This window comes from Octopus bimaculoides, chromosome 14 (assembly GCF_046866305.1).
Source record: "Octopus bimaculoides isolate indiv1 chromosome 14, ASM4686630v1, whole genome shotgun sequence".
Lineage (NCBI taxonomy): Eukaryota > Metazoa > Mollusca > Cephalopoda > Octopoda > Octopodidae > Octopus > Octopus bimaculoides.
In genome coordinates, this window is record NC_142941.1 from 11,130,169 (window position 1) to 11,144,887 (window position 14,719).

General features: G+C 34.8%; 1 protein-coding gene across 1 annotated transcript in view; it reads right to left on the reverse strand.

Moving 5' to 3' along the window:
* The window catches only part of LOC106874842 (uncharacterized), a 169,701-nt gene that overhangs the window by 2,779 nt on the left and 152,203 nt on the right, over positions 1-14,719 (reverse strand). The window contains 2 exon segments of the mRNA XM_089362299.1: positions 1,814-1,849; positions 6,411-6,596. Of these exon segments, the coding sequence (XP_089218425.1) occupies positions 1,814-1,849; positions 6,411-6,596 (222 nt within the window).

Sequence of the window (14,719 nt, forward strand, 5' to 3'; positions counted from 1 at the left end):
TGTGTTTGTGTGTACACATACACATATATATGAATATATAGAAGTAAAATGTCATATGTGTGTGTGTGTGCACATACATACATACACACATACATATATATATGTATATATATACACTTACACACACACACACATATATTTATATATATATATATACATATATACACATAAATACATACACATAAATATATACATACACCCATAAATGCATACATATCTATATATATATATGTATATATAAATATATACATATATATATATATATATATACAGATATATATATATATATATGTATATATACATATATGTATAAATATATACAAATATGTATATAAATATGTATAAATATGTATATATATATATATATATATGTGTGTGTGTGTATAAATATATACATATATATGTATATATTTTTACATATATGTATAAATATATATGTATATATATACATATATATGTATATCTCGTATCTTTTACTTGTTTCACTCATTAAACAGCAGCCATGCTGGGGCACTGCCTTGAAGAGTTTTTTAGTCAAATGAATTGATCCCAGTATTTCTCGTTTTCGTAAAGCCTGGTTCTTACTCTGTCGTTCTCTTTTAGCAAACCATTGAGTTAAGGGGGACATAAACACACCAACATATGGCTGTAGGGAACAAAAACAGACACAAAGACACACATACATACACACGAGTCTTCTTTCAGTTTCCATTTACCAAATCCACTCACATGACCTTCGTCGGTCCTAGGCTATAGTAGAATGCACTCACCCGAGGTGTCATGCAGTGGGACTGAATCAAGAAACATGTGGTTGGGAAGCAAACTTCTTACGACATATATATATATATATAAATATATATATACACACACATATATATCTACATATATGTATATATATATATATATACACACACATATATATATATTTATGCATACATATATATATATACACACACACACACACACATATATATATATATACATATATGTATACATACATATATATACATATATACATACATACATATATATACAATCGAAACCGAACTAAATTCGATGACTGGCACCCATGCCAACATCGTCTCCTTCATTGGACACAAAACTCATCTTGCGAAGACTTATTGGGGCAAGCGAAAGTGAAATCGGGATGGTACCTGTGCCCAGCGTCGCCTTTCTGGCACTTGTGCCCGTGGCATGTGTAAGGACTTTCGAGCGAGATTGTTGCCAGTGCCCCTGGACTGGCTCTTGTGCGGGTGGCATATAAAATACACCATTTTGAGCATGGCCATTGCCAGTACCGCCTGACTGGCCTTCGTGCCGGTGGTACGTAAAAGCACCCTCTACACTCTCGGAGTGGTCGGCGTTAGGAAGGGCATCCAGCTGTAGAAACTCTGCCAAATCAGATTGGAGCCTGGTGCAACCTCCTGGTTTGCCAGTCCTCAGTCAAATCGTCCAGCCCATGCTAGCATGGAAAGCGGATGTTAAACGATGATGATGATGATGATACGTACATATATATATATAGTCACCAACAGTTTAATAGTTCAAACTCTATGCAATATATCTTGAGTACTTTGGTGTTTGTTGTTTGAGCACATTAATGTGTGAGTGGGCGTATACATGCATGTGTGTATTTATATATTTATATATATATATATATATATCTATGTATGTGTATATACATCTATATGCATGTATGTGTGTGTGTATATATATAAATATATATATATATATATATATATATATATATATATATATATATACATACACACACATATATGCATATAGATGTGTGTATATATATGAAACTCACCTGTATTTCAGGTCAACCCCATCGTAATCAAGTTGTCTTGAAGAAAGAAAAAAAAGTAAAGGATAAAAATTAATTTAACAGAAAAAAAAATGAGCCTAATTATACAACATGACTTTTTAATTAATATATGAATGTATACATCTACTACTAGTAGTAGTAGTAGTAGTAGTAGTAGTAGTAGTAGTAGTAGTAGTGGTGGTAGTAGCGGTAGTAGTAGTAGTAGTAGTAGTAGCAGTAGCAGCAGTTGTTGATTTGTTGGCATGACAATAAGGCTGTTATTGTCAACAAATATATCTATGCCTAGGTTTGCCAAGAAACGAAATTTGAGAGGGAGTGGTCTTATTTGGATGGTCTGAAATTTGAAATATTATTTGTCAAATCATGATACCATTGTTGTTGATCAGCTCCAGTTCAATCCTGTTCCAGAAAAGCAGTCTGTCTCACTGTCAGAAATCATTGTGTCTAGAATTACAATTTCTGAATATTTTTTTTGCTTTAAGATAGTAGACGGTGATGATCTGAAGGATAGTTGGCTGTATTGTTTAGCAGATCAGGTGAAAATGTAGAGGTTTACTTCACATTTTTCTTGTTGTACTTTATCTCTTGTTAACCAGCCTTCAGCTCTAGGCAAGGATTAATTTTTGATCAAGTAAACATGTGATCTAGCTCAGATCAAGTATAGCTATTTACAAGCCTGCATCAAGTTGACTTATGATAAAGCCCAGATCAAGTTGACTTATGATAAAGCCCAGATCAAGCTGACTTGTAATTAAACTGTGATGAAGTTGACCCACGAACAGGCCCTGATCAAGTAAGCCTGTGAGCAAGCCTTGCCCAGGTAAAACTATACTTAACGATGCTGCAACTGATAATCTTGTATTTTTTTACAGGTATGATTTATCTCATACAATATCATCCAATGTATCCATCCCCTTTTTTTTTTAATCAAAGTTTTACTGTTATTTTTAGCAGGCAGAACGACCACCTAGAAGCTTCCTTGTTTTGCCTCAGTTAGCATTCAGACATAATCAAGCAAGTAAGTCTACAATGAGAAACATTTGAATCATAGCAAATCCATAAATACTACTTTTCTTTTTCTACAAACAATCTATCAAGGAATACACAATGAAATATATCCTTTTTTCCTATCAGCCTCCCTTACTGAACTGCTAAGTTACAGGGATGTAACCAAACCAACAATGGTCATCAAGTGGGGGACAAACACAAATACACATATACATATATATAAACCATAGCTGAGTCCATGAGAGAAGCTTTCTGTGAGAGCTACACAATTCTCTAAATCCATATCTTATACTACAAATATATATATATATATATATATATATATATATATATATATATATATATATATATATATATATATATATATATATATATATATATATATATATATATATATATATATATATATATATATATATATATGTATATATATATATATATGTATATATATATATATATATGTGTATATATATATATATATATATGTATATATATATATATATATGTATATATATATATATATGTATATATATATATATATGTATATATATATATATGTATGTATATATATATATATATGTATGTATATATATATATATATGTATATATATATATATATATATATGTATATATATATATATATATGTATATATATATATATATATGTATATATATATATATATATATGTATATATATATATATATATGTATATATATATATATATATGTATATATATATATATATATATATATAAAGGACCCTTCAGTCATGAATGATCATGGGATTGTACCTAGAAAGTTCCCCTCCAAGGTTGTCTGTGGAAGACCAGCAGTCACCCATGCATATCAGCCCCCCCCCCCGCCCCCTCTCCATGCCACCAATGTTATCCAAGGAAAAGGTAAAGGCCGATTATAGACTGGACGTAACAATTATAGATAAGGAAAAGCAAACCTGCTTACTGACCAACCCATGTTGGAACATGAGAAAAGTAAAGGGCATGAGAACGGTAATTGGTGTAAGCTAAGATGCAGACAAATGGCTGAATGAGATTGGAATAGAATGCCTTGTAGAGTTCCTAGGGAAGGTTTGTCTCTTAGGGACAGCAAGGATTATCAGGAGGGTTCTAAGCACTTGAAAGACTGCTGGAAACTTGTGGACACCTAAGGTTACAGCTAGTAACCTGCTGTCCACGTACATCCTATCAGGAATAAGACCAAATGTGAGCCAAACCATAATAATAATAATAATAATAATAATAACCAGAGGCTGTGATAGAAAATGAGGATTACAGGATCTTGTGGGATTTCCTGCATAAAGACTGACCATACTATTGAAGCAAGAAGACCAGATATGGTTACAGAGGACAAAAATAAACAAACGGGCATATGGCATAGTGGTTAAGAGCACGGGCTACTAACCCCGAGATTTCGAGTTCGATTCCAGGCAGTGACCTGAATAATAATAACATTGAAAAATACCTTAGGAATGAGAACCCAGGTTCGAAATTTCCCCAAGACACTTGATGAAGGCTGGAGGGTATATCAGCCAAAACGTTGTATTAACAACAAACAAGGTGAGGACAAATATCCGTTGAATGTAAATAAAGTACATAATTCCTCATCTCTTAAATATGGAACTGAAACTGTGTGAGATCATAGATTTTGCAATTCCCTATGAGAGCAGAGTCGATGCCAAAGAAATTGAGAAATATCAGGATTTAGCCAGAAATATGAGGAAGACTGTGGAAGCCTAAAGCAACAATTATTCCTGTAGCAATTGGTGCACTTAGCGCAACGCCCACAATGCAACTGAGAGAAATTGGAACTGAAACTCAAATTGTCGACCTGAAATAAAGTACCATTCTATATTCTGCAAGAATCCTAAGAGAGATCATTGAGGATCAAAGAGACTTGTTGCCACCAAACATCAAGATAAAATACTTGCTTACTAAATTAGCATGCATTAGCATATAATAATAATAATGACCTTTTCTACTATAGACACAAAGCTAGAAATTTTGCACAACAGGTGGGATTTGAACTCAGAGCATAAAGAGCTGGATGAAATGCTGCTTGTGCATTTTGTTTGACACACTAATAATTCTGTCATCATAATAATAATAATAATAATAATAATAGTACCAGGCAATGGCTCTCATGGCTTCTCATCTTAACTGATTGGAAGTGTTATCATGTACATTGTTTGTCTTGGTTTAAAAGACGGGCTACAGCAAATATTCTGCTTAATACCACAGATTTGCTTGTCAGTTGTTTGACCTTAACCAGTTGAGCATGTCCCTTGGTGGCCGATGATATGTACATCTCTGATCATGAGCAGAAGTAGTGGGGGAGCATCATAGCCATGTGTTGAGAGGAATTCTTTGGAGTTTTAATAATTCACCTTTGGAAACATAGGTATTTTGCTCAACATCCTTAAACAAACCTTATTCACAGTCCTTTTGAGTGGGATGGGTTACTCGACCTGAAGAAAATTCTAACTGGGCCCCACCTGCGAGGTCATGCGCTGTTTATCTTGATATGAGATCACCATGTCGCGCACATATGGTTGTGATGCATGTGCCTAGTGTACCCTTATCAGACAGGTAGTCATGATGGGTATAATGGGCTTCGTATATTTTGCCCCAGTGTCACTTTGATGGCATGCACTGCTCTCTCACTCAATAATGATAATAATAATAATAATAATAATAGTTTTAAATTTTTGGCACAAGACCAGAAATTTCAAGGGAAGAAATAAATTGGTTACATCAACTGGTACTTATTTTATCAACCCTGAAAGGACGAAAGGCAAAGTCGACCTCGCTGGAAATTGAACTCAGAAAGTAAAGACAGAGGAAATGCCACTAAGCATTTTGCCTAGCATGCTCATGATTCTGCCAGTTTCCCACCTTAATAATAATAATAACAATGATAATAATAATAATAATGATAATAATAATATAGATGTTTTTGATCTAGTTTGGATTCTTTGCCATCAAATTTGAGGGCAAAGAATCCAAACTGGATCGAAAACATCTACAATAATAATGGTTTCAAATTTTGACATAAGGCTAGCAATTTTGTGGGGAGGGGAGTGGTTGATTACATCGACCCCAGTGCTCAACTGGTACTTATTTTTATCGACCCCAAAAGGATGAAAGGCAAAGCTGACCTTGGCAGAATTTGAACTCAGAATATATGGACGGACGAAATACCAATGAGCATTTTTCCCCAACGTATTAATGATTCTGAATAGCTCTCTACCTTAATAATAATAATGATGGTAATAATCCTTTCTTCTATAGGTTAACCCCAGTATGCAACTGGTACTTATTTTTACAGACTCTGAATGGATGGAAGGCATAGTCAACCTTGGCGGTATTCAAGCTCAGAACATAAAGACGGATGAAATGTTTGGCACGCTAACGATTCTGCCAGCTCGCCGCCTTTGTGGCCTTAATAATAATAACGATAATAATAATAATGATAATAATGATAATAATAATAATAATGATGATGATGATGATGATGATGATGATGATGATAATAATAATAATAATAATATTCATACACAATAGCATCCATCTTCACAGGCCGGTTGTTGCTGTTGTTATTGTTGTTGCCCATCATGACCGAGTCGTTCGAAGACTGGTCGCCACCACCAACACTGACACTACCTCCAAGACTGCCACCTCCAGCTACAGGCACCAGATGGCGTTGGAGTTTGTGTTTGTTTGCCAACGGACAACCTGATGCACTGAAAACAAAAATGGAAACAAAAAAAAAAAAACAGAAGACAAACGTAAATATAAGAAGAGAGTTTAGGGTGTGAAAGGTTAAGGTCAAATGTCAAAGGTCAATGAAATAAGAAGTTTGGGAAATCGGTAGTGTATGTGTGCGTGTGTCTGTGTGTGCGTGTGTCTGTATGAATGTGTATTTACTTTGTGTCTAGTCTTAACGATGATAATCCCTGTCTATTATAGGCACAAGGCCTGGAATTTTGTGATGAGTCGGGGGTCATAATTCGATTATATTGACTCCCAGTGTTCAGCTGGTATTTGTTCCATTGACCCCTGAAAGGCTGCAAGGTGGAGTCTGCCTTGGAGGAATTTGAACACAGAATGTTAAGCCGAAAAAAATGCCAACTAAGGCATTTTGTCCAACATGCTTACAGTTCCGCCAACTCCCCACCTCAGGGTCAATAATAATAATAATAATAATAATAATAATAATAATAATAATGATAATAATAATAATAATAATAGTAATGATGATGATAGTGTTGTGAATATCTAAGAGGATGATCACAATAATGATGTTAAAAATGATAAAGATGATGGTATTGATGATGTTAGTGTTGATGATGATGAAGATAATTATGAGAAGGAAGAGGAAGAGGAGGAGGAAGAGGAGGAGGAAGAGGAAGAGGAGGAAGAGGAGGAGGAGGAAGAGGAGGAGGAGGATGGTGATGGTGACATGATTATGCCAGCAATGTTGATGATGATGATGGCAACAACAACAAAGATGATGATGATGATTATGAGGAGGGAGAGGAGGAAGAGGAGGAGAAGGATGGTGATGGTGATGAGAACGATGGGGATGGTGATTATGCCAGCAACAATGATGATAATGATCGTCTTTGGTCACTAAGTGTTACTTCCTATTTGCTTCTGTCTAGAAATCAAAGGAAGTGACTACTATTCCCTTCAAACTTTGCTTTTGTAACCCAGACATCAATGTTTTAAAACTGACCTATTTTCCATTACATTTTACAGACAGGTTCAGTGCTGAGTTACGAAAGTAGAATTTTCAAGAACTTTCTAGAAATTTCTAAAAGTTTCAACAATTTTTAGAACGTTCTGGCAAGTCTATTAAATACAGGGGTCGTAAACTCATCAGGCCAGTTTACTTCCAGCTGTCCAAGTGCAGACAAGTTTGCGGATGATGATGTTGATGATGATGGTGATGATGAGGTGGAGGAGGATTTCATGGAAGAAGAAGTGGAGGAGCTGGAAGAGGAGTATGATTATGATGATATTGTAGATGTTGGTGATGATGATGATAATGGAGTAGCTATTAATCGCTATGTGATATCAATGATGATGATGATGATGATGATGATGATGATGATGATAACAATGATAATGACCCTTTTTTCCTGCGTAACATTGTTAGTGCATTTACAATAAACATTCAAAGATGTTCACTGATTGGGAAGCAATCAATCAATACATGCATCAATGTCACGCATCACTGCACACACCAATTGCAAACAATGCTGTAAACATCACTGCACATCTACCCATCTGGAAACCATTAATGCATGACTGGTGTACACATGTAATGCACACATAACTGCACATCTCAGTGTTACCATCAATGCATGCATGAATGAACACAACAATGCATGCACCAATGCAAACATTTATGCATGCATCAATGCACCATTCAATGCATGCACCAATGTAAACATTGGTACTTAATTTATTGACCCTGAAAGAATGATAGGCAAAGTCGAGTTTGGCGGAATTTGAACTCAGAACGTAGTGATGGGTGAAATACCGCTAACGACTCTGCTAGCTCGTCAGCTTCTTATAATAATAATAATAATAATAATAATAATAATAGTAAATATATGGTACCCTAGGCATAACGCCTACATGAACTTCTAACTTGTTGTCTCTTGAGGTCTCTGGGTGAGACTTGGATCCAACTTGTACAAATGCAAAACAAAAGTCAAACATAAAATAATAATAATAATGATAATAATAATAATAATAATAATCCTTTCTACTGAAGGCACAGAGCCTCGAATTTTGGGGGAGGGGACTAGTCGATTGCATCAACCTCAGTGTTTCACTGGTACTTAATTTATCGACCCTGAAAGAATGAAAGGCAAAGTTGACCACGGGCAGAATTTGAACTCAGAACGTAGTGACGGACGGAATACCAATAAGCATTTCATCCAGTGTGCTAATGACTCTGCCAGCTTACCGCCTTCTTATATAATAATAATAATAATAATAATAATAATAATAATAATAATAATAATGAGCAGAAGTAGTGGGGGAGCATCATAGCCATGTGTTGAAAGGAATTCTTTGGGGTTTGAATAATTCACCTTTAGAAATATGAGTGTTTTGCTCAACATCCTTAAACAACCCTTATTCAGGGACCTTTTAAGCAGGATGGGCTACTCGACCTGAAGAAAATTCTAACTGGGCCCCACCTGCAAGGTCATGTGCTGTTTATCTTGATATGAGATTACCATGTCGCACACATATGGTTGTGATGCATGTGCCTGGTGTACCCTTATCAGACGGGTAGTCATGATGGGTATAATGGGCTTCGTATATTTTACCCCAATGTCACTTTGATGGCATGCACTGCTCTCTCACTCAATAATAATAATAATGATAATAATAATAATAATAATAGTAATTTTATTAACCCTGAAAGGATGAAAGACAAAGTTCACCCTGGCAGCATACGAGCTCAGAATGTACAGTCAGAAGAAATGCCTTCATGGGTTTAGTCAAAGAAATCAAACTCCATTACTTATTTTTATAGTTTGGTACTTATTCTATCAGTCCTTTTTGGTCAGACTGCTGAACTAAGGAGATGTAAATAAACCAACACTGGTTGCAAAGTGGAAAAACACAAACGCACACATACATATACATGTACACAAGAACACACATATAAACACACGCATGCATATACACATATACATTCATATATATGCATACACACACACACATATAAATATACATATGATGAGATGCCACACAGATTCCACTAAATTCACTCAAGAGGCATTGGTCAGCCAAAGGCTATAGTGGACAACACTTGCCTAAAGTGGCACATGGTGGGATTGAACCAGAAACTACATGGTTACAAAGTGAGCTACTTAACTACACAGATTCCACCGAATTTGCACATAAGGCATTGGCTAGCCTAGGGCGATAGCAGACAACACCTGCTCAAGGTGCCCTGTGGTGGGATTGAACTCAATACCTCATGGTTGCAAAGCAAGCTACTTAACCACACAGCTCTGCTAGCATCTACAGGTCACGTCTGTGTTTACATACATTAGAATGGGGTGTGGGGACCAGCCAACAAAAAACACCAACAACAGCAAATGCAAAAAACACCACATAGAAAAAAAACTCAGAAAATAAAATTTGTAGCAAACGACCAGAGTATAATGTTGTACTAAACCGACAAAATTGAATAAATAAGAAAAAAAATTAAGAAAAAAAAAAATTCAAAAATCAACAGAGAACAGAATATTTTAAAAAAACATTGGTGAAAAATTAAAACAAAAAATATGTAAAATAAAAGTGAAATATAATCATTGAAAATAACAAAATTTCTAAAAATACAAACATACAAGAAAATAGGGAAACGGCTCCTTTGCTACTACTACTACTACAACTACTACTATGACAACGACTACTACCACGACCACCACTACTACTTTTTGTCTTAGCATTGTTTCACTGACGAAGACTAGGAAGGTTGTTGTTATTGACTGGTCACTGATCTCAGTGAAATTTGAACTCACAACATAACAACAGATGAAATGCCGCTAAGCATTTCGCCCGGCGTTCTAACGATTCTGCCAGCTCGCCGCTTTCTTAATAATAATAATAATAATAATAATAATAATCCTTGCTATGATAGGCAACATGGGCTAAAATTTTTTGTGGAAGGGGGTAAGTTGATTACATTGATGGGTTTCTTTCAGTTTCCGTCTACCAAATCCACTCACAAGGCTTTGGTTGGCCCGTGACTATAGTAGAAGACACTTGCTCAAAGTGCCACGCAGTGGGACTGATCCTGGAATCATGTGGTTGTTAAGCAAGCTACTTACCACACAGCCACTCCTGTGCCTGGTTTAGGAATAATGTTGCTGCAATTTAGCCCCAGGAGACATTGTCTCCAGCTGGCTATATGACACGATCTATGTCCTTATATTTTTGAACAAGGGAATCTGAGTATGGGTGCTAGATTCCTTTGTTTGAAAACATAAGGACACAGATTGTATCGTATAGCCAATTGGAGATGATGTCTCCTGGGGCTAAATTACAGCAACATTGGTCCTAAACCAGGACTGCCATGTTATGTTGGCAAACAATCTTTACTCCAAAGTACTGTTGTTGAATATCTCACGCTGTGAAATTTTTAAAATAGTAATTTTTTGAGAAGAGAATTGTTGATTAAATCAACCTCAACATTAGGCAGGTATTTTATTTTATTGGTCCCAGGAAGACAAAAAAGGTAAAGTTGACCTCACCAGGATTTGAACTCATAATATAAAGACTTGGAACTAATACAGCAAGGAGTTTCTTTCTAATGTATGTTCTAATTGTTTTGACACTTGATTACTATATTTAAATTATTTCTAACATGAAATTTGTGTGTGGGATGGGTGGGGATGGCATTAGTCTTAGCAACTTTGCTAGTGTCAGTGGCACAAAAAAAGAAAAAGAAAAAGAAGAAAATGCACCCAGTGCACTCTGTGAAGTGGATGGTGTTAGGAAGGGCATCCAGCCATAGAAACCATGCCAAAGCTGACGATGAGACTCGTTGTGCCATGCGACTCGTTGGATCATTTCAAACTGTCCAATGGACGTTAAATGGTGACAATGATAATGATGAAGAAGATTATAGTGGTGGTGGTGATGATGATGATGATGATGATGATGATGATGGTGATGGTCATGATGATGATGATGATGGTGACCATGATGATTCCTCTACTTGATAGGGTACTTTATTTTGATAACAATGCATGGCAAAGCCAGCCTCAGTTGTGTATTTGAACGCAAAACATTAAAAAAAGAAAAAAAAAACGAGCATAAGTAACAACAGTTGCTGCTGCTGCTGCTACTGCTGCTACTGCTACTACTACTACTACTACTACTACTACTACTAGTGATAACAGCGAAGTATGATGGAGAATACAAACAGAAACTACAAAATAAACACCAAAAATTATTTCAATGAATTTTAGAAAAAGAACTGCATTCACTTAACTGGGCGTATGTTTGTGTGTATGTGTGTTTATATGTACGTTGTGTATATGTGTATATATGTGTGTGTGTGTGAATGTGTATGAATACATATACATGTGTCAATAGATATACATCTATGCATATACATATCTAAGCTACATATCCATAAATCTGTGCATGCATATGTCGATGTGTGTAAATACTCATAACTACATGCATACATATACATACATATGTTCACAAAAATATATATAATATTTCTACAAAGCTATATATATACATACACATATATATATATATACGGACAGACTGATGCATATATATATATATATATATATGCATCAGTCAAGAATTTTTATCAGAAAGCTAGTGTGTAAAAAAATTCATAAGGGAAATTTCTATTCCCAAGAATATAATTATTTGTTTATAATTATGCCGTTATATATGCCCTTATATAAATATATATATATATATAATTCAGTAAAAATATTATCATGGCTACCGAATAAGTGTCACATATTTTTACAGATAAATTTCTCTATTTACATAATATCAAGATCTCTTTCTTTCTTTTGTTGTCCTTCCTATCAATATATATATATATATATATATATATATATATATATATATATACAAATATACAAATATGTATATGTATATATATAAATATGGACAGACAGATGCATATCCATATGTATGTGTTTGTACACATATATGATTGTGTGTATATATATGTATATATATATATATATATATATATATATATATGTTTGTATATAACTATATATATGTAAATGTCGAACGATGAAATGAGTTCTCAGCACTGCATTTGTGGAAATATTATTTCTTTAATTGTGAATTAAGGCTACCATTAGCTTCATGTTAAGAAAAGTAAGAAAATACCCCAGGGTTTCAACAATTTTTGAAGCCGATCAGATGGAGAAAAGTATTCACCTCCATTTTGGAGACTCTTTCCAAAATGGAGGCGAACACCTTTCTTCATGTATGATCGGCTTGAAATATTGTTAAGACATGAAGATATTTTCCTACTTTTCCTAACATGAAACCAATGGTAGCCTTAATCCAGAAATAAAGAAATATAATTATAAAGAATAAAAAGTTTTGAAGGGTACAACAATGCACTGTAATACAAACAATGGGCTATATACCTGTTGTAATTTAGTCATCGATAGTCTGATAATATTTCGGAATAAAATTCCTTCATCAGATATTCTTAGATGCAGCAGCTCCATCTAAGAATATCTGAAGAAGGGAATTTTATTCTGAAATATTATCAGACTTGTTAACACAACGTTTCGGCTGATATACCCGCCAGCTTTCTTCAGGTGTCTTGGGGAAATTTCAAACTTGGGTTCTCATTTTTAAGGTATTTTTCGATGTTGTTATTATTATTATTATTATTGTTGTTGTTATTGTTCAGGTCACTGCTTGGAATCGAACTCGGAATCTTGGGGTTAGTATATATATATATATATATATATATAGCCCATTGTTTGTATTATAGTGCTTTGTTGTACCATTCAAAACTTTTTATTCTTTACAAACAATACACAATGCTTCATGCGAACTACAATACTCTCCTATATATATATATATATATATATATATATATACATACATACGTATGTACACACACATCCAAATGCACATCAACATATGAGGTGGTATCAAAAAGCTCTTGGACAACTTATGTTCCTTGATCTCAACAACGGTGACCTTTGAGCAGCACTTGATCTTAACAGGTACTAAATCTGGTGAATAGGGCGGGTGCAGAAGTGATATCAGGCGAAAGACTCACAAGTGAGGAGAGCTCAGTGTCAGGGTACATTATTATCCTGAAGAATCCAGTTCTTTGCACTCCACCGATCCAGTCACTTTTGCCAAATGTCCTCCCGCAAACCCCCTCAAAATGCCACAGTAGAACAATTGATTGATGGTCTGAGCCTGGAGGATGAATTCTCGATGAATAATACCGCAGATGTCAAAGAAAATAAAAAAAGAACGATGAACATGTTCGTGAATGATCTGCAGCTCTGTTGTCAGTTTTTGAAACATGCATGTCACTTGAAACACTGCATAAGACCCATTATCTCATTGCCGTAATCTTGCTGAAGCATGCTCAATGTCTCTGTAGCAGACTTTGTAGCAGACTCTGTAGCAGACTTTGCAAGTTTAACACAAAATATCACGTGGGATCTTTGTTCCTATCCATGACAAAATAGCAGACTACAGTATATATATATGTGATCACGAAAACACAAATTTCACAACTTGCGAAGTAAACACAGCAACATCACTCAAGCACACTGCCTGGATAAAGCTCACTGCAAGCTCTCACTGGACACTGCATACTTGTTATATTGGTTTCTTCTTGCTGAATAGCTAGCTTACAGAGATGTATACAAACCAACACCAGTTGTCCAGCAGTGGTCAGGGGACAAACACAAAGAAACACACACACGTGACAAACTTCTTTTCAGTTTCCAGCTACCAAATTCACTTATAACGCTTTGGTCAACCTGAGGTTATAACTGAAGTTATTTGCTCAAAGGGCCATGCAGTGGGACTGAACCTGGAACCATGTGGTTGGGAAACAAACTTCTTACCCCAAGCCATGCATATATATATATATATATATATATATATATAAAACTCTATCTGTCTATGTACATCTATATCTATATATATATGTAAATCTAAATAAGCAACAAGGATATCCAGAGGTAATGCAGTACGATCGTTTCAAGCAACTCCATTTAATTGAACAATGCAATCATAACATCAATTTAAATGCAGAGCAATCTTCAGCTGCAGAAATACATAGAATTTAATTAAATTA